At 49.0% G+C, this 21,626-nt stretch overlaps 1 protein-coding gene and 1 long non-coding RNA gene across 4 annotated transcripts in view; both read left to right on the plus strand.

Annotated features, from left to right (window-relative positions):
- LOC143733140 (von Willebrand factor A domain-containing protein 5A-like) overlaps positions 1 to 21,626 on the plus strand; it is a 97,562-nt gene that overhangs the window by 21,918 nt on the left and 54,018 nt on the right. For all 3 annotated transcript variants that reach the window (XM_077224714.1, XM_077224715.1, XM_077224716.1), the window contains exons 4-12: positions 1,202 to 1,424; positions 5,044 to 5,204; positions 5,315 to 5,429; positions 5,926 to 6,101; positions 10,132 to 10,220; positions 10,311 to 10,455; positions 10,535 to 10,614; positions 10,703 to 10,817; positions 10,889 to 11,047. In XM_077224714.1, the coding sequence (XP_077080829.1) occupies positions 1,202 to 1,424; positions 5,044 to 5,204; positions 5,315 to 5,429; positions 5,926 to 6,101; positions 10,132 to 10,220; positions 10,311 to 10,455; positions 10,535 to 10,614; positions 10,703 to 10,817; positions 10,889 to 11,047 (1,263 nt within the window). The remainder of the gene's footprint in view (positions 1 to 1,201; positions 1,425 to 5,043; positions 5,205 to 5,314; positions 5,430 to 5,925; positions 6,102 to 10,131; positions 10,221 to 10,310; positions 10,456 to 10,534; positions 10,615 to 10,702; positions 10,818 to 10,888; positions 11,048 to 21,626) is intronic.
- LOC143733138 (uncharacterized) lies at positions 18,713 to 19,304 on the plus strand. Its single transcript, XR_013201275.1, has 2 exons — positions 18,713 to 18,782; positions 18,839 to 19,304. It is a non-coding gene; the product is annotated as an uncharacterized LOC143733138 (long non-coding RNA).

A 21,626-nucleotide genomic window follows, 5' to 3' on the forward strand; every position in this document is an offset into this window, starting at 1 on the left:
GAAGTTTTGTAGCTTCTGTATAGATAAGATAATTGGTATTAGGTCACTGATTTCATCATCTTCATCTAAAAGTTCCTATAGCTTACAGATTTTTTGTAGTCTGTCTGCTTTTTGTAAAAGGGGTATTAGATCCTTTTCAGTCTGCTTTCAAAGCTAAGCATAGTACTGAATCTGCCCTACTAAGAGTGACAAATGATATTTTGGTATCAGTCGATTCTGGAAACTGCGCAGTCCTTGTTGAAGTCACAGAGTAGTACCAGAGTAGTACCGTCCTCAGAGGAGTTTAAGAGTAACACATCTAACTCCTCTAAGAAGTTACCCAGTTGACCTGGGGGACGATAAACAACTACAAGGTGGATTTTAATAGGGTGAGTAATAGTAATTGCATGTGATTCAAACGAACTGTTGCCAGTTAGAGATGGTAAAGGATCAAATTTACATTAATTTGAGATAATCAGACCAGTACAAGTTGGGAGAGGGGTGTGTGAGAAAGTGAAGTTAGTGGAGAGGGCTGCAGGAGTGGCAGTGTCCTCAGGTTTGATCCAGGCCTCAGTTAGGGCCTTGAGGTTGAGACTTTAATGAGTAGCAATAGGTGAAATAAAGTCTGTTAGTTCCAGAGACCAATTGAAATAGAGAGTAAAGTAGTAGAGGACATAGCGATAGTACGCAGATTGTAAGGATGTATGCTGCCTCCAATGTACAGAGCGCGATTTACGAGTGTTAGCAGTAATAGTAGAGATTTGAAAGCACATAGTGAATTCAGTTCATTAAAACAAACAAATGAGAACAAGCTGAACAGAAAGGAAAGAAATGGGGGAAAAAAGCAATACTCAAGTGCCTTGTCTGTGTCTTTGCTCGGTCGAGTTGCTGGTCTTTACACTCTTCGCTCTTCATATGATGAGGGCTTCACACAAGGGCTGCCGCGGTAAATTAACCAATAATATACATGCCTTATACCTCGTTATTGAATACAGCAGGCCACGCCCTACTACTTAGCAAAGCAAAACTCAAAAGCCACGCGAGATGCACAACAAACAAACAAACAAACAAACAAGACTTCAGCATGCGTTTTACCACGGTAAACACAGTAAACAAAACAAAGTTTCCTAGCAACAAAGAACCGTGTTAAAATCTAATGAGAAAAGGAAACACTCACAAGCTGATGTCCTCTCCTGTTGCTTGACTGCTGCTTCTCTTGCAGGCGCGGGATCAGTATGATGATGCTGTGAGTTCGGGTCAGCAAGCGTTTCTGCTGGAAGAGAGCGATGAGAGTTCGGATGTCTTCAAACTGAGTGTCGGGTGTTTGTCTCCGGGTCAGAACGCTGTCATCAACATTGTCTATGTGATGGAGCTCAGCGTTCAGGCTGACCACGCACTGCGCTTCTGTCTGCCGGCCGTACTCAACCCCAGATACACACCCACAGGTGCAGTTTAACCCCAGATACACACCCGCAGGTCCGGTTTAACCCCAGATACACACCCACATGTGCGGTTTAACCCCATATACACACCCGCAGGTGCGGATTAACCCCAGATACACACCCGCAGGTGCGGATTAACCCCAGATACACACCCGCAGGGGCGCTTTAACCCCAGATACACACCCACATGTGCGGTTTAACCCCATATACACACCCGCAGGTGCAGTTTAACCCCAGATACACACCCGCAGGTCCGGTTTAACCCCAGATACACACCCACATGTGCGGTTTAACCCCATATACACACCCGCAGGTCCGGTTTAACCCCAGATACACACCCACATGTGCGGTTTAACCCCATATACACACCCGCAGGTGCGGTTTAACCCCAGATACACACCCACATGTGCGGTTTAACCCCATATACACATCCGCAGGTGCAGTTTAACCCCAGATACACACCCGCAGGTCCGGTTTAACCCCAGATACACACCCGCAGGTCCGGTTTAACCCCAGATACACACCCGCAGGTCCGGTTTAACCCCAGATACACACCCGCAGGTATGGTTTAACCCCAGATACACACCCGCAGGTGTGGTTTAACCCCAGATACACAGCCGCAGGTCCGGTTTAACCCCAGATACACACCCGCAGGTATGGTTTAACCCCAGATACACACCCGCAGGTCCGGTTTAACCCCAGATACACACCCGCAGGTGCGGTTTAACCCCAGATACACACCCGCAGGTCCGGTTTAACCCCAGATACACACCCGCAGGTCCGGTTTAACCCCAGATACACACCCGTAGGTGCGGTTTAACCCCAGATACACACCCGCAGGTCCGGTTTAACCCCAGATACACACCCGCAGGTCCGGTTTAACCCCAGATACACACCCGCAGGTGCGGTTTAACCCCAGATACACACCCGCAGGTGCGGTTTAACCCCAGATACACACCCGCAGGTGCAGTTTAACCCCAGATACACACCCGCAGATGCGGTTCAACCCCAGATACACACCCGCAGGTGCGGTTTAACCCCAGATACACACCCTCAGGTGCAGTTTAACCCCAGATACACACCCGCAGGTGCGGTTTAACCCCAGATACACACCCGCTGGTGCGGTTTAACCCCAGATACACACCCTCATGTGCGGTTTAACCCCAGATACACACCCGCAGGTGCGGTTTAACCCCAGATACACACCCGCAGGTGCGGTTTAACCCCAGATACACACCCGCAGGTCCGGTTTAACCCCAGATACACACCCGCAGGTCCGGTTTAACCCCAGATACACACCCGCAGGTATGGTTTAACCCCAGATACACACCCACATGTGCGGTTTAACCCCAGATACACACCCGCAGGTGCGGTTTAACCCCAGATACACACCCGCAGGTCCGGTTTAACCCCAGATACACACCCGCAGGTCCGGTTTAACCCCAGATACACACCCGTAGGTGCGGTTTAACCCCAGATACACACCCGCAGGTCCGGTTTAACCCCAGATACACACCCGCAGGTCCGGTTTAACCCCAGATACACACCCGCAGGTGCGGTTTAACCCCAGATACACACCCGCAGGTGCGGTTTAACCCCAGAAACACACCCGCAGGTCCGGTTTAACCCCAGATACACACCCGCAGGTCCGGTTTAACCCCAGATACACACCCGCAGGTCCGGTTTAACCCCAGATACACACCCGCAGGTGCAGTTTAACCCCAGATACACACCCGCAGGTCCGGTTTAACCCCAGATACACACCCGCAGGTGCGGTTTAACCCCAGATACACACCCGCAGGTGCGGTTTAACCCCAGATACACACCCGCAGGTCCGGTTTAACCCCAGATACACACCCGTAGGTGCGGTTTAACCCCAGATACACACCCGCAGGTCCGGTTTAACCCCAGATACACACCCGCAGGTATGGTTTAACCCCAGATACACACCTGCAGGTGCGGTTTAACCCCAGATACACACCCACATGTGCGGTTTAACCCCAGATACACACCCGCAGGTGCGGTTTAACCCCAGATACACACCCGCAGCTGCAGTTTAACCCCAGATACACACCCGCAGGTCCGGTTTAACCCCAGATACACACCCGCAGGTGCGGTTTAACCCCAGATACACACCCACAGGTCCGGTTTAACCCCAGATACACACCCGCAGGTGCGGTTTAACCCCAGATACACACCCGCAGGTGCAGTTTAACCCCAGATACACACCCGCAGATGCGGTTCAACCCCAGATACACACCCGCAGGTGCGGTTTAACCCCAGATACACACCCTCAGGTGCAGTTTAACCCCAGATACACACCCGCAGGTGCGGTTTAACCCCAGATACACACCCGCAGGTGCGGTTTAACCCCAGATACACACCCTCATGTGCGGTTTAACCCCAGATACACACCCGCAGGTGCGGTTTAACCCCAGATACACACCCGCAGGTGCGGTTTAACCCCAGATACACACCCGCAGGTCCGGTTTAACCCCAGATACACACCCGCAGGTCCGGTTTAACCCCAGATACACACCCGCAGGTATGGTTTAACCCCAGATACACACCCACATGTGCGGTTTAACCCCAGATACACACCCGCAGGTGCGGTTTAACCCCAGATACACACCCGCAGGTGCGGTTTAACCTCAGATACACACCCGCAGGTGGGGTTTAACCCCAGATACACACCCGCAGATGCGGTTCAACCCCAGATACACACCCGCAGGTGCGGTTTAACCCCAGATACACACCCTCAGGTGCAGTTTAACCCCAGATACACACCCGCAGGTGCGGTTTAACCCCAGATACACACCCGCAGGTGCGGTTTAACCCCAGATACACACCCGCAGGTGCGGTTTAACCCCAGATACACACCCTCAGGTGCAGTTTAACCCCAGATACACACCCACAGGTGCGGTTTAACCCCAGATAACCCCAGATACACACCCGCAGGTGCAGTTTCATGATCATATTTACATACAGAATGCAACACTGACTGTCCACATCTTCACAAGTGTTTTACCACTGTGTATTTCTACATTGTTTTAAAAAAATCAGTTATGTTCGATTTAAAGAAACAAAGATTTTGAAAACAAAACAAAAATAAAGACAACACTTTTTTTTTTATAAAACTATACTTCCCAGAAAACTTTGTGAATGATGTAGTCAAACCTTTTCCTTCTCCAGTCACATACATTACCAGTCAAATGTTTCTGAAAGCGTCTCTTCTGCATCACAAAGGCTGCTTTTATTTGATTAAAAATACAGTTAAAACAGATACATCTTATTACAATGTAAATCAGCTGTTTTCTATGTGAATATAAAGTAAAGTGTAATTTATTCCTGTGATCAAAGCTGAATTTTCAGCATCATTACTCCAGTCTTCAGTGTCACATGATGCTTCAGAAATCATTCTGATATTATGATTTGATACTCATCAAATCATAACTAAAAATATTAATGATTTTTATCAATGAAAACATTGTAGTGTTTTACTGTTCAGCAGTTGAATCGGCGTGATAAACCAACCAGATGCACAGGTCAGTTCTGGTCGGCGGTTCGGCTCTATACTGATGATGTTATATATTATCTCTGTTTGTCCGTGTGATTCTCTCAGCTTCAGCCGCTGGTGTTCCAGAAGTTTCCTCAGCATCTGTTATTCCGTACACACTGTCTCTGAGTGTCGATGTGAGATCTTCAGACCGCATCTCCAGACTGGAGTCCAGCTGCCCTCTGGATCCTCTGGTGTTCCTCGACGCACACCACACTCACGCCACGGTACTGTGTGTGTGTGTGTGTGTGTGTGTGTATGTGTGTGTGTGTGTGTGTTTGTGAGTGTGTACAGATTTTATGCACTTAACATCTGTAATGTGTGTGTGTGTGTGTAGGTGAGTCTGAGTGCTGGTCACCGGTTCGATAAGGATGTTGAGCTGCTTCTGTACTATGAGAATACCCATCAGCCCAGTGCTGTCGTGGAGGCCGGAGCAGCCACGGCTGAGCCAGGTACAGGCTTTAGTTTTTACATGAATTCAGTATGCTGTAAATATACTAATGTGTGAGTTAAGGGGTTACTTCACCCTAAAATAAAAATGAAGTCATTGTAGGCAAGAAGTTTATCTTGTAATAATATCCGACATTGTCAGAAGTTCTTGAAGGCAATTATTTGGCCATTGGTGTTCATGTCTCAAGTGATTAAAGATGACGGAATTTGCCCTAGTCAATGGCCAAACTTCCCTGTATCTAAAATTGATAATTATAAGGAGGATAAATAAATCTTTTTGATGGTGTTTGTAGTTCTGAACATAATTATCATGTTCTCGCACTGATCTTTGATGTTTAGGGTGGGTCGTATGTGAGTTGGGACACAGGACTTGATTAGTTCAGGGAGTTTGATTCGCTCTGCAGGATAGAGACTGTCGTACAGTGTAACACAAATCATACAGAACAGAATTTAGGCCATTTAGACCCTCTTACCCTGTTTACACTGTCTCTGTTTCAGGGTCTCTGATGGGTGACCCGGTGCTCATGATCAGTTTGTACCCAGAGTTCCCTGCAGACGTGATGTCATCGCTGGCATCTCAAGGCGAGTTTGTGTTTGTGGTTGACAGATCGGGGAGTATGGACTGCAGGATGCATAATGGGAAAGACGCACAGATGCGCATCGAAAGTGCAAGAGTAAGGTTTCGGATTTCAGAAAGTACACATACATTGAGAATTATTGAGTCACTGTACAAGAGTCTACTGCACTCACTGTACATGTGTCTCTACTGTACTCACTGTACATGTGTCTCTACTGCACTCACTGCACATGTGTCTCTACTGTACTCACTGTACTCTCTACTGTACTCACTGTGCATGTGTCTCTACTGTACTCACTGTGCATGTGTCTCTACTGTACTCACTGTACTCTCTACTGTACTCACTGTACTCTCTACTGTACTCACTGTACTCTCTACTGTACTCACTGTACTCTCTACTGTACTCACTGTGCCTGTGTCTCTACTGTACTCACTGTACATGTGTCTCTACTGTACTCACTGCATGTGTCTCTGCTGTACTCACTGCATGTGTCTCTACTGTACTCACTGTACATGTGTCTCTACTGTACTCACTGCATGTGTCTCTACTGTACTCACTGTACTCTCTACTGTACTCACTGTGCATGTGTCTCTACTGTACTCACTGTACATGTGTCTCTACTGTACTCACTGCATGTGTCTCTACTGTACTCACTGCATGTGTCTCTACTGTACCCACTGTGCATGTGTCTCTACTGTACTCACTGCATGTGTCTCTACTGTACTCACTGTACTCTCTACTGTACTCACTGGGCATGTGTCTCTACTGTACTCACTGCATGTGTCTCTACTGTACTCACTGTGCATGTGTCTCTACTGTACTCACTGCATGTGTCTCTACTGTACTCACTGTGCATGTGTCTCTACTGTACTCACTGCATGTGTCTCTACTGTACTCACTGTACTCTCTACTGTACTCACTGTACTCTCTACTCTACTCACTGTGCATGTCTCTCTACTGTACTCACTGTGCATGTCTCTCTACTGTACTCACTGCATGTGTCTCTACTGTACTCACTGTACTCTCTACTGTACTCACTGTGCATGTCTCTCTACTGTACTCACTGTGCATGTGTCTCTACTGTACTCACTGCATGTGTCTCTACTGTACTCACTGTACACGTGTCTCTACTGTACTCACTGTACATGTGTCTCTACTGTACTCACTGTACTCTCTACTGTACCCGCTGTACTCTCTACTGCACTCACTGTGCATGTGTCTCTACTGTACTCACTGTGCATGTCTCTCTACTGTACTCACTGCATGTGTCTCTACTGTACTCACTGTACTCTCTACTGTACTCACTGTGCATGTGTCTCTACTGTACTCACTGCATGTGTCTCTACTGTACTCACTGCATGTGTCTCTACTGTACTCACTGTACATGTGTATCTACTGTACTCACTGTACATGTGTCTCTACTGTAAATACTGCATGCATCTCTACTGTACTCACTGTACATGTGTCTCTACTGTACTTACTGTACATGTGTCTCTACTGTACTCACTGCATGTGTCTCTACTGTACTCACTGTGCATGTCTCTCTACTGTACTCATTGTACTCTCTACTGTACTCACTGTGCATGTGTTTCTACTGTACTCACTGTGCATGTCTCTCTACTGTACTCACTGTGCACGTGTCTCTACTGTATTCACTGCATGTGTCTCTACTGTACTCACTGTGAATGTGGCTCTACTGTACTCACTGTACATGTGTCTCTACTGTACTCACTGTGCATGTGTCTCTACTGTACTCACTGTACATGTGTCTCTACTGTACTCACTGTACATGTGTCTCTACTGTACTCACTGTGCATGTCTCTCTACTGTACTCACTGTGCACGTGTTTCTACTGTACTCACTGCATGTGTCTCTACTGTACTCACTGTGCATGTGTCTCTACTGTACTCACTGTACATGTGTCTCTACTGTACTCACTGTACATGTGTCTCTACTGTAAACACTGCATGCGTCTCTACTGTACTCACTGTGCATGTGTCTCTACTGTACTCACTGTACATATGTCTCTACTGTACTCACTGTGCATGTGTCTGTACTGTAAACACTGCATGCGTCTCTACTGTACTCACTGTACATTTGTCTCTACTGTACTTAATGAACATGTGTCTACTGTAATCACTGCATGTGTCTCTACTGTACTCACTGTACACGTGTCTCTACTGTGATCACTGCATGTGTCTCTACTGTACTCACTGTACATGTGTCTCTACTGTACTCACTGTACATGTGTCTCTACTGTAATCACTGCATGTGTCTCTACTGTACTAACTGTGCATGTGTCTCTACTGTACTCACTGCATGTGTCTCTACTGTAATCACTGCATGTGTCTCTACTGTACTAACTGTGCATGTGTCTCTACTGTACTCACTGCATGTGTCTCTACTGTACCCACTGTACATGTGTCTCTACTGTGATCACTGCATGTCTCTCTACTGTACTCACTGTGCATGTGTCTCTACTGTACTAACTATGCATGTGTCTCTACTGTACTCACTGTGCACGTGTCTCTACTGTACTCACTGTACATGTGTATCTACTGTACTCACTTTACATGTGTCTCTACTGTACTCACTGCACATGTGTCTCTACTGTACTCACTGCACATGTGTCTCTACTGTAAACACTGCATGCGTCTCTACTGTACTCACTGTACATGCGTCTCTACTTTACTCACTGTACATGTGTCTCTACTGTAAACACCGCATGCGTCTCTACTGTACTCACTGTACATGTGTCTCTACTGTACTTTTTGTACATGTGTCTCTACTGTACTCACTGTACATGTGTCTTTACTGTACTTTTTGTACATGTGTCTCTACTGTACTCACTGTGCATGTGTCTCTACTGTACTCACTGTACATGTGTCTCTACTGTACTCACTGTACATGTGTCTCTACTGTAAACACTGCATGCGCCTCTACTGTGCTCACTGTACATGTGTATTTACTGTACTCACTGTACATGTGTCTCTACTGTACTCACTGTACATGTGTCTCTACTGTAAACACTGCACGCACTCTACTGTACTCACTGTACATGTGTATCTACTGTACTCACTGTACATGTGTCTCTATTGTACCCACTGTACATGTGTCTCTACTGTACTCACTGTACATGTGTCTCTACTGTACTTACTGTACTCTCTACTGTACTCCCTGCATGTGTCTCTACTGTACTCACTGTGCACGTGTCTCTACTCTACTCACTGTACATGTGTCTCTACTGTACTCACTGTACATGTCTCTACTGTAATCACTGTACATGTGTTTCTACTGTGATCACTGCATGTGTCTCTACTGTACTAACTGTGCATGTGTCTCTACTGTACTCACTGTGCATGTGTCTCTACTGTACTCACTGTGCATGTGTCTCTACTGTACTCACTGTGCATGTGTCTCTACTGTGCTCACTGGGCATGTGTCTGTACTGTACTCACTGTGCATGTGTCTCTACTGCACTCACTGCATGTGTCTCTACTGTACTTACTGTACTCTCTACTGTACTCACTGTGCATGTGTCTCTACTGTACACACTGTACTCTCTACTGTACTCACTGTGCATGTGTCTCTATTGTACTCACTGCATGTGTCTCTACTGTACTCACTGTGCGTGTCTCTACTGTACTAACTGTGCATGTGTCTCTACTGTACTCACTGTGCATGTGTCTCTACTGTACTCACTGCATGTGTCTCTACTGTACTAACTGTGCATGTGTCTCTACTGTACTCACTGTGCATGTGTCTCTACTGTACTCACTGTACATGTGTCTCTACTGTACTCACTGGGCATGTGTCTGTACTGTACTCATTGTACATGTGTCTCTACTGTACTCACTGTACATGTGTCTCTACTGTACTCACTGTACTCTCTACTGTACTCCCTGCATGTGTCTCTACTCTACTCACTGTAAATGTTTTTCTCTACTGTACTCACACACACACACACACACACACACACACACACACACACACACACACACACACACACACACACACACACACACACACACACACACACACACACACACACACACACACACACACACACACACACACACACACACTGTCTCTACTGTACTCACACATACACATTGTGTCTCTGTAGGACACGCTTCTGCTTCTGCTGAAGAGTCTTCCCATGGGATGCTACTTCAACATCTATGGATTCGGCTCTCACTTCGAGTCCTTCTTCCCGTCAGTAATCAGATCTTAGATGTTCTTCAGGAATGATCTTATGCTGGGTAGCGGTGGTTCAGTAAGAGACTGTGGTGTGTGTCGTTGCAGTCAGAGTGTTGTGTACAGCGAGGACACGATGGAAGAGGCTCTGAAGAGAGTAAAGAACATGCAGGCAGACATGGGCGGCACAGAGATCCTTCAGGCTCTGAAACACATCTACAGTCAGAGCTGTTACTCGGATCACCCCCGACAGGTACACACACACTCACTCATCATTCACCACGCTTTCTGAACACTGCTGAGGTGTGTTTCTGAGCCTGATTCTCTCTCAGCTGTTCATCTTCACTGATGGAGAGGTGTGGAACACTAAAGAGGTGCTGGACCTGGTGAAAAGTAACGTTTACTCTCACAGGTAGGCGCTCACGTCTCACTCCTCCCCCCTTACTGATATCACCCGCTTCACTTCGGGTTCACTTCATGTCAGACGGTCATGTGTTCAGGTGTTTCTCCTTCGGGATTGGTGAGGGTGCGAGTACGGCTCTCATCACAGGAATGGCCAGAGAAGGTTCTGGTCATGCTCAGTTCATCACAGGCACTGACCGCATGCAGCCCAAAGTAAGATCTGCTCTGGATAGAATCAGTACGAGATGTTCAGGGTTTTTATTCACCTCTCTCTTCTCTGTCAGGTGATGCAGTCGCTCCGGTTTGCTCTCCAGCCGGCCGTGGATAATATCTCTGTGGACTGGACCGTTCCTGAGGGTGTTACGGTGGACATGCTGTCTCCACCCATCAGTGCCCTGTTCCAGGGTCAGAGGGCGCTCATCTACGCTCAGCTGAAAGGACAGGTCAAAGCTTTTTAATGGGGTCCTATTATGCCTTTTTACTTTTAAGTCTTGATTTTTTTTTTTGGGTGTACTAGAATTTGTTTTCATGCTTGATTGTTCAAAGAAACATTATTATTCACATATTTTACATTATTACACGTCCTCTCTCCCCAGTCTGTCCCGAACGCGTTGTTTAGTTCCGGTTTCAATGAAGTCCCTCCTTCTGAAATACAAGATGTGCTGTGATTGGTTAGCTGGCCCAGTGCGTTGTGATTGGCAGCGCTTGGCGTGTGTCTGGAAAATATCCCACCCCTCCATTACTGAGAGTTCATTGTGGTTCTGGAAGCGGTTCTTCATAAAATGTGCAGCACACAGATAAACATCGGGATTATAATTTCCAGGAACAGTGTTTAAAATTATGGTCAAACAAATGATGTTTTATTTACAAATTTCGGGAGGAGCACGTTCAAATGATATATCCAATCAATTTGTCATCAGTAATTATTACGTCTATCCTATCAGCATGAGAAGAGACCTATATACAGTTGGAATCGAAATTATTCAACCCCCATTTGCAAATCTTTTGGGTTAGGGCAAAATTTACAGACTTTCAGCTGTTTGCAATGAACAAATCAAACAAAAGTAATGTAAATAGCTCAACACAACAAATGTTTCAAGTGATTTCCTCAAATTCAACTGAAAGTGTCACTTTTAATGACTTCTGCAGTTTCAAAATTATTCAACCCCTTCATGTCAAGCATCTTTAGCTCTTGGTAGAACAGCCTTTTGCTGCAAACGAGATGTATAATCGGCAGCAGCTTCTGGCAGCGTTTCTGAGGAATCTGAGCATGTTCCTCATGAGCAATGGCCTCCAGTTCAGGATTATTCTTGGGTTTGTGTGCTGCAACCGCCTTCTTCAAATCAAACCAGAGCTTTTCTATATGGTTCAAGTGAGGTGACTGTGATGCCACTGTATCTCCCAGGACTTCTTCTTGCTGGAATGTGAGGAACGCTTGGGATCATTGTCCTGTTGAAGGTCAAGCTTCAGCTTCCTCACTGACGAGATGTTTTCTCCTAGGATCTCCTGATACTTCCATGAATCATCTCTCCTTCCACACGCTGCAGGTTTCCAGTGCCGGAGGATATAAATCAGCCGCAGAGCATCACTGATCCACATGCTGAACTGAAGACAGAGCTCTTATCAGCTTATGCTTCATTCTTCTTCCTCAGACACACTGCTGATCTAGAAGGACGAGAAGCTCCAGTTTTGTTTCATCGCCCCACAGAACAGAATCTAAAAACTTCTGTGGCTTATTTATATGATTTTGAGCTTGTGCTTTTGGGTCAGTAGTGGTGTTTGTCTTGGAGTTCTGATGCGTTTAGTACGAGCCCTTACTGTGCTGCTGAAGCCTCAGTGCCTGCGGCCACCAAGTCTTGCTGCAGGTCTTTTTCAGTCACTCATGGGTTTTTCTGAACCTGCCATCTCAGAAACCTTGTTTCAGCCGTTGATATCTTCCTTTTTCTGCCCGTCCAGGTACTGTAACCACTGTTCCTTTAACTTTGAACTTGTGAACTATGCGTCCAACGATGTCTCTAGGAACATTTAGTGCCTTCGCTATCTTTCTGTATCCTGTTCCTTGTTTGTGAAGGGCGATGATATCTTCTCTTAACTCTTTGGAGCATTAATTTGACATAGCCATATATCTAACATGCAGTCAAATGTGACACTCGACAAACCTAGCCAGTTCAGATATTTCATGTGTTCTAGCTCAAGCACACCTGGAGAAACTAATGAAGCCCTTGATTAGTTGCATCAGGTGCAGTGATGTCCGGTTTATGAATGAATCGTTCTTTTGATTCTTTTTAGTAAACTGGTCGAACCAGTACACTAAATTGGACTGAATCATTCAAAACAGTTCGCGTCATGCGTCAGCGCTGATCCACAAGTTACTAAAGTTACTCACTTTTGGACATGCCTGACACAGTCCCCCCGACTCGAAATAAACAATATCCCAGAGTATATGTGTGGCGAGGGGGGCGTGGTTCAGCGGACTCTGTAGCAGGAGAGCGAGGGCGGAGCCGAGCGGTGAGTAAGTGGGTCAAGTTCAAATGACGAACACCTGTTTGTGATTTCAGTAATTGGCGTGAGGAGACCGCATATAAGCGGGCTGTGCTGATAACGGAGGAGAGAGAGAGACTGGAAGCTCGTGCACGCTGACGGTCGGGACGAAACGTCTATTAAGCTGTTAACAGTGGAAAGAGTGCTGCCTCGTTGGATGTTTATGAAGCTGTGAACAGCGGGAAGAGTATTTCCTTACATGTGCAAATTGACTGTTTTTGTTTTGAGTTAATTTTGAGAGCGCAAGAAAGCGCTGTGCAAAGAGGACCTTTAATAAAGTGCACGAGCTCCACTACTTGCCGACCCCGAGTCTCCTTCCATCACCCACACACGAACCCTGAGTTACTTCACACTGGTGCCGAAACCCGGTATGGAAGGAGAGGCCGCCGCCAGAACCACTCTGTCAACGCCATTTGCGGACATCATCAACGTGCTCGCGGGACTCCACCAACAACACCAGGAGGCTCTGCTGAAGATGGAGGATCAGCAACAGCGCCGTTTCGAGGCACTCCTCCAGACCCAGCATGAGGACCGCGAGCAGTTCCGGAGCTGGCTAGACCAGGAGGCTCGGGCGTCTCCTTTGTCGGCCCCGGCCACGGCCCTTCCCCTCCACAAGATGGGTCCACAGGACGACCCGGAGGCGTTCCTGGACCTCTTTGAGAAGTCGGCCGAGGCCGGGCGCTGGCCGCCCGCGGACTGGCCCATGCGTCTGATCCCGCTGCTCTCGGGCGAGGCGCAGATCGCCGCCCAGCAGCTGCCAGTCCGCAACCTCCTGGTCTATGAAGACCTGAAACGCGCCATTCTTCAGCGGGTCGGCCGGTCCCCGGAGCAGAGTCGTCAGCAGTTCCGCTCCATGGAGTTCGGGGAATCCGGCCGGCCCTTTATCTTTGCGCAACAGCTCCGGGACGCGTGCCGCAGATGGCTGATGGCCGAGGCCCGCGACGTCGATGGAGTCATCGAGGTGGTGGTACTGGAACAGTTCATCGCCCGTCTGCCAAAGAAGACCGCACAGTGGGTCCAGTGCCACCGCCCGACGTCGCTGGACCAGGCCATCCAATTGGCAGAGGACCAGCTGGTGGCGTGCCCAGGGGTCGGCGAACCCCTACCGACATCTCTCTCTCTCTCTCTCCCTTCTCCCTCTCTCTCTCTCTCTCGCCCTGTCCCTGCTCCCAGGTCCCGAGGTGGCTTTCCACCACGCCCGGCGCCCCGCTGGAGGACCAGCCCTGCAGCTGATCCGGCCCCTGCATCACGTGCGCCGCCCCGGGGAACCCCATCGATGGTTGGCGGTCCGCCAACCCCGGCCCCTGCAGTCTCCTCACGTCAATCACCTGACCCACTTCCCGCCACTGGGATGGCGGGGAGGCCTGGGCCGGCCTGCTGGCGTTGCGGGGACCCTGGGCACTTCGTGGATAGGTGCCCGGTGATGGAGGTCGGAACGCTGGTCAGGGTCCCCGACGCGCCACAGGTTGCCCCCGATCAAGCTGGGTTGTACCAGATACCAGTAAGTGTAAAGGGGGGTACCTATCAAGCTTTGGTGGATTCAGGTTGTAACCAGACCTCCATCCATCAAAGTTTGATTCATCCAGTGACATTGGATAGGAGCCGCGTGGTTAAGGTGCGGTGTGTGCACGGTGAGGTGGTGGGTTACCCCTTAGTGCCAGTCACTATCCAATTTCGGGGGAAAAAGCATAGTGTAGAGGTGGCAGTTAACCAGCACCTCCAGCACCCGTTGATTTTGGGAACCAATTGGCCGGGGTTTAAAACACTATTGGCTTATTTATGTACGGGTGCTTCTGGGATTAAAAGAAGGCAGGAGAAGAGAGCGGTGGTTCAGGTTGGAGAGGCTGTGCCGGGACCCTCGGGGTCTGTCTCAGAGGAACGGAGCGCTTCAGAAAGGGAAATCCTTTTTGAACGCGATGATTTTCCTCTGGAACAGTCCCGAGATGATACGCTCAAAAATGCGTTTGATCAGGTCCGCGTGATCGACGGACAACCTGTCCACCCAGACCAACCGCTCTCGTATCCTTATTTTGCCGTGATAAAAGATAAGTTGTATCGGGTGACCCAGGATACCCAGACAAAACAAGATACAACTCAGTTGTTAGTTCCAAAGAGCCGCCGGGAAATGCTTTTTCAGGCGGCTCACTGTAATCCGATGGCTGGGCATTTAGGGCAAGCAGCTACACTGAATCGTCTAATGACCCGATTTTTCTGGCCAGGCATTCACGAGAATGTGCGCAGGTGGTGCGCGTCTTGTCGTGAATGTCAGTTGGTGAATCCACCGGCCAACCGAAAAGCACCTTTGTGCCCCCTTCCATTAATAGAGGTCCCCTTTGAGAGAATTGCCATGGACCTCATCGGGCCGTTAGAACGATCCGCACGGGGGCATCGCTTTGCATTGGTTCTGGTGGATTATGCAACGCGATACCCCGAAGCAGTGCCGCTGCGCAACATTTCTGCTAAAAGTGTTGCGAGTGCACTGTTTCAGTTAATCTCCCGGGTGGGAATCCCGAAAGAGATTCTCACCGATCAGGGCACGGCGTTTATGTCACGCACAATTCGCGAACTGTACGAATTATTGGGTATTAAATCGATTCGTACCAGCGTCTATCACCCACAAACGGACGGCTTGGTAGAACGATTTAATCGCACGTTGAAGTCCATGATTCGTAAGTTCGTACAGGAAGACGCCAAAAATTGGGATAAGTGGTTAGAACCCCTCTTGTTCGCTGTACGCGAGGTCCCCCAAGCCTCCACGGGGTTTTCCCCTTTCGAGCTGCTCTTTGGTCGCCAGCCCCGCGGGGTGCTGGATGTACTTAGGGAAGCTTGGGAGGACGGACCTTCGGATAGCAAAAACGAAATTCAATACGTCCTGGACCTGAGAACAAAACTCCACACGTTGGGGCGGCTCTCTATGGAGAATTTGTTACAGGCCCAGGACAAACAAAGTCGGCTGTACAACAGGGGGGCTAAACTACGTAAATTTGCACCGGGAGATAAAGTGCTTGTATTGCTTCCCACTTCCAGCTCTAAATTACTCGCTAAGTGGCAAGGACCGTTTGTGGTCACACGGCGAGTCGGGGATCTCAACTATGAGGTCCTTCGATCAGATAGGGACGGAGCACATCAGATTTACCACCTCAACCTGTTAAAAAAGTGGAATGAGGCGGAGTCAGCGTTGCTGGCGACGGTAGTGAGTGGGGAGGAGGATCTCGGGCCAGAGGCGAATTTAAAGTCTCAATCCTCCGCTCTGGCCATTTGCGGAGATCACCTCTCACCGTCCCAGATCGCTGACATTCGAAACTTACAAACAGAGTTTGCTGATGTGTTCTCGCCCCTCCCTGGTCGAACAAACCTCATACAGCACCATGTTGAGACCGAACCGGGTGTGGTGGTACGCAGCCGGCCATATAGATTGCCTGAGCATAAAAAGAAAGTAGTTCAGGCTGAATTAGAGGCTATGCTGGATATGGGAGTAATAGAAGAATCCAACAGTGACTGGGCGAGCCCGATAGTTTTAGTGCCTAAAACTGACGGCTCAGTGCGGTTCTGTGTGGATTATCGTAAGGTGAATGCTGTATCGAAGTTCGATGCATATCCAATGCCACGGGTGGACGAATTGCTTGATCGGCTCGGCACGGCTCGATTTTACTCGACACTGGATTTAACAAAGGGTTATTGGCAGATCCCCTTGTCTCCAATGACTAAAGAAAAAACCGCTTTCACGACGCCGTTTGGATTACACCAATTTGTTACCCTTCCTTTCGGCTTGTTCGGGGCACCTGCCACCTTTCAGCGCCTGATGGATAGAATCCTCCGGCCGCATGCTGCATATGCCGCGGCATACTTGGATGATATTATCATCTATAGTAATGACTGGCAGCGGCATATGCAGCACTTGCGAGCTATCCTCAGGACGCTGCGAGGGGCGGGGCTCACGGCCAACCCAAAGAAGTGTGCGATTGGGCGCGTGGAAGTCAGGTATCTGGGCTTTCACTTGGGTCATGGGCAGGTGCGTCCCCAAATTGATAAGACGGCAGCAGTTGCGACCTGTCCAAGACCTAAGACCAAAAAGGAGGTTAGACAGTTCCTGGGGCTAGCAGGATATTACAGAAGGTTTGTACCTAATTATTCGGACCTTGCTAGCCCGCTGACTGATCTAACTAAAAAGGAGGCACCAGATACCGTCCAGTGGACGGAGCAGTGTCAGCAGGCTTTCACCCAGATAAAGGCTGCCCTGTGTGGCGGGCCGCTATTACAGGCTCCTAACTTTTCTCTCCCTTTTTCCCTGCAGACTGACGCGTCGGACAGGGGGCTGGGCGCCGTCTTGTCCCAGGAGATGGAGGGTGAGGAACGGCCGGTGCTGTACATCAGTCGTAAGCTCTCAAAGAGAGAGACTATGTACAGCACCATTGAGAAAGAAGCCCTGGCCATCAAATGGGCCGTCCTCACTCTCCGCTATTATCTCCTGGGGCGAGAGTTCACCCTCTGTTCGGACCACGCTCCTCTGCAGTGGCTCCACCGCATGAAAGATACCAACGCGCGGATCACCCGTTGGTATCTAGCTTTACAGCCTTTTAAATTCAAGGTGATCCACAGGCCGGGTGCACAGATGGCTGTGGCCGACTTCCTCTCCCGCAGGGGGGGGGGGGAGGCTGCAGGCCGGACGGCTCCCCGGCCTGAGACGGGCGGTGGGGGTATGTGGCGAGGGGGGCGTGGTTCAGCGGACTCTGTAGCAGGAGAGCGAGGGCGGAGCCGAGCGGTGAGTAAGTGGGTCAAGTTCAAATGACGAACACCTGTTTGTGATTTCAGTAATTGGCGTGAGGAGACCGCATATAAGCGGGCTGTGCTGATAACGGAGGAGAGAGAGAGACTGGAAGCTCGTGCACGCTGACGGTCGGGACGAAACGTCTATTAAGCTGTTAACAGTGGAAAGAGTGCTGCCTCGTTGGATGTTTATGAAGCTGTGAACAGCGGGAAGAGTATTTCCTTACATGTGCAAATTGACTGTTTTTGTTTTGAGTTAATTTTGAGAGCGCAAGAAAGCGCTGTGCAAAGAGGACCTTTAATAAAGTGCACGAGCTCCACTACTTGCCGACCCCGAGTCTCCTTCCATCACCCACACACGAACCCTGAGTTACTTCACAATATGTTACTCCAGTAACTCCAACAGTTCACTGAACTGAGACATGTTGTTCTGAGAGATGTGATGAGCAGCTGATACTGAGCATGCATATACTACTGAACGTACAGGTACAGCGGTTCTCGGGTCACTAGTACAGAACCGAGAACTGTTTCTTTCGGACACATTTCGACACGGAGAACCGATGAGCTAGAGATACTGAGTATGCGTGATAGCACCATCTCTGAACCAAACTTTCTTTGGCCAACTGATGTTGTGCTGATACATGAGCACGGGTGAACAGAGTTTGGAGAAATGTAAGTTTAATAACAAATAAAATAAAATTGATGAAGACCAGTTTATTCACTTTATATCTTTAAGACATGTGAAACATTTGTTTTAGCTCATTGGCTGCAGGTGTCAGGAATTCTGAGGAGGAGGACCCTAACTGCACAAGATAGGTGAGGTAGGAAAACAGTCCAAACAATAGGGCAGGGCACACAACTTGAGAACAGGTAGGTCGAGGGCACAACTGGGGAACAGGTAGGTCGAGGGCACAACTGGAGAACAGGTAGGTTGAAGATGAGACAGCAAAGACCTGATGGCCAAAGATGGAGACAAGGCAGCGGCTCAGGGAATCAGAGGCTTGACAGTTGGTGATGAGACTGGACAGACCAGGAGAGTCAACGACCACGGTGCGGGGTAGGAACCAACACGAGACAAGACTGAACAGGCCAAGACAACAAGTAATAAGAGCAAAATAAAACTGATAATGAGACTATAGAAAAATAAAGAAACAAAATACTGTAGTAACAGGATCTAGCAAAATAAATAAACAAAAGATCTAGATATAAATAACTGAAACTTGCAAAATACATAAAAGAAGACAGCAACCTTGTAGGGAACTAAAGAGAAAAGAAATAAAAGATTAGTTAATAATCAAATAAAAAAACAAGCCGGAAACCAAAAAAAAAATACTTGGAAGAACTAGATCAAGTTAAAGACTAGAACCTGACTAGACTTAAATCAGGAATAAAAACTGGATAAAAATCAAAACAAACACAAAGCTAGAACTGACAGAGAAACTAAATCTAGCACTGACTGACAAGACGCGAGAATGCGACAACGCATAAAACGAACCAGCAAAGACATGAGGGAAAGAAGCACACTATAAAGGATCCAGAGCACATGAGGATCAGGTGAGCACAATTATATCTCTTTTCCACCAATGCTAACCAGGTGCTGGTTCTGGGCTGGTGCTTATGCCAGTTCGTTGCTGGTTCTTTCGCCAATTATCTAAGAACCAGCTCGATTTTCCACAGACTGTAGAGCTAGAGTAGGGCTACCACCGTTGTCCTAGCGATGCGTCATGAGAATGAATGCGTCATTACAGCAATGGAGAACTATATACTCTTGCTCATAAAGGGAATTATAAGTTATGAAATGAATGTTGTGTGTTTAACATAGGGTGACCTGACGTCCCGGTTTGACCGGGAAACACGCGATTTTGAGTTCATAGTCCAGAGAAAAAACTGTCGTGTCAGGACGCTAAAATGTCCCGGTTTACACCAACCACCATGAAATTGTCCCGGTTGTCAGCGATTACATAGCCGACGTGGTCTAATTATCGTCCGATCACTAACTAAACCCATCTAGAAAGACTAATAAAGCGTCCAGCGGATGATTTTAAAGCTAACGTTAACAGCTGACCGGTGTTTTAAAAATGGCGTCCCAAAGTCTTTGTTTTTGAACGTTACGATAACCCCGCCCCCAGCACCTGAACCGATTTGAAACTAGGCTCTGGCTCCGAACCAGCACCAGCACTGCCTTGGTGGAAAAGGGGTATTAGTGAAACGAGGACTAGAAGTGGACTAAACAATGGGGCGTGGTAACGGGAAACAAGGAGGTGGGACAAGAGGAGCAAATGGCCAACACAAACAAAGACAAAGCCATGTGCTCAGACACAAGACAAACAAAGAAACATTGAACAGAGACAAGACTGTCAGGGGAGAGAGCAGTCAAAGGAGGTAATATCTGGGAGGGTGGCTGGGGTGTAAATATTGGAGTCCCGTAACAGCCAGGGAACACGGGGTGGAAATGGACTTGGACTTAACCGTGTCGTGACTGGCAGGAACAACCTCAGAGGACATGGCAAGACTGGCAGGAATCCTTTCATGGAATGAGTCATGGCTAGTGAGCAGCTCAGGGATGGCCTCCGTGGCCCCAGCCGATGAGTTGAGATGCTGAGGAAGGGCCTCCGTGGCCCCAGCCGATGAGTTGAGATGCTCAGGAAGGCCTCCGTGACCCCAGCCGATGAGTTGAGATGCTCAGGAAGGGCCTCCATGGCCCCAGCCGATGAGTTGAGATGCTCAGGAAGGGCCTCCGTGGCCCCAGCCGATGAGTTGAGATGCTCAGGAAGGGCCTCCGTGGCCCCAGCCGATGAGTTGAGATGCTCAGGAAGGGCCACCGTGGCCCTAGCCGATGAGTTGAAATGCTAAGGAAGGGCCTCCGTGGCCCCAGCCGATGAGTTGAGATGCTCAGGAAGGGCCTCCGTGGCCCAAGCCGATGAGTTGAGATGCTCAGGAAGGGCCTCCGTGGCCCCAGCCGATGAGTTGAGATGCTCAGGAAGGGCCTTCGTGGCCCCAGCCGATGAGTTGAGATGCTCAGGAAGGGCCTTCGTGGCCCCAGCCGATGAGTTGAGATGCTCAGGAATGCCCTCCGTGGCCCCAGCCGATGAGTTGAGATGCTCAGGAAGGGCCTCCGTGGCCCCAGCCGATGAGTTGAGATGCTCAGGAAGGGCCTCCGTGGCCCTAGCCGATGAGTTGAGATGCTCAGGAAGGGCCTCCGTGGCCCCAGCCGATGAGTTGAGATGCTCAGGAAGGGCCTCCGTGGCCCCAGCCGATGAGTTGAGATGCTCAGGAAGGGCCTCCGTGGCCCCAGCCGATGAGTTGAGATGCTCAGGAAGGGCCTCCGTGGCCCCAGCCGATGAGTTGAGATGCTCAGGAAGGGCCTCCGTGGCCCCAGCCGATGAGTTGAGATGCTCAGGAAGGGCCTTCGTGGCCCCAGCCGATGAGTTGAGATGCTCAGGAAGGGCCTTCGTGGCCCCAGCCGATGAGTTGAGATACTCAGGAATGCCCTGCGTGGCCCCAGCCGATGAGTTGAGATGCTCAGGAAGGGCCTCCGTGGCCCCAGCCGATGAGTTGAGATTCTCAGGAAGGGCCTCCGTGGCCCCAGCTGATGAGTTGAGATGCTCAGGAAGGGCCTCCGTGGCCCCAGCCTATGAGTTGAGATGCTCAGGAAGGGCCTCCGTGGCCCCAGCCGATGAGTTGAGATGCTCAGGAAGGGCCTCCGTGGCCCCA

Source organism: Siphateles boraxobius, unplaced genomic scaffold (assembly GCF_051911475.1).
Source record: "Siphateles boraxobius isolate OS27281-9 unplaced genomic scaffold, OSU_SipBor_1 91, whole genome shotgun sequence".
Lineage (NCBI taxonomy): Eukaryota > Metazoa > Chordata > Actinopteri > Cypriniformes > Leuciscidae > Siphateles > Siphateles boraxobius.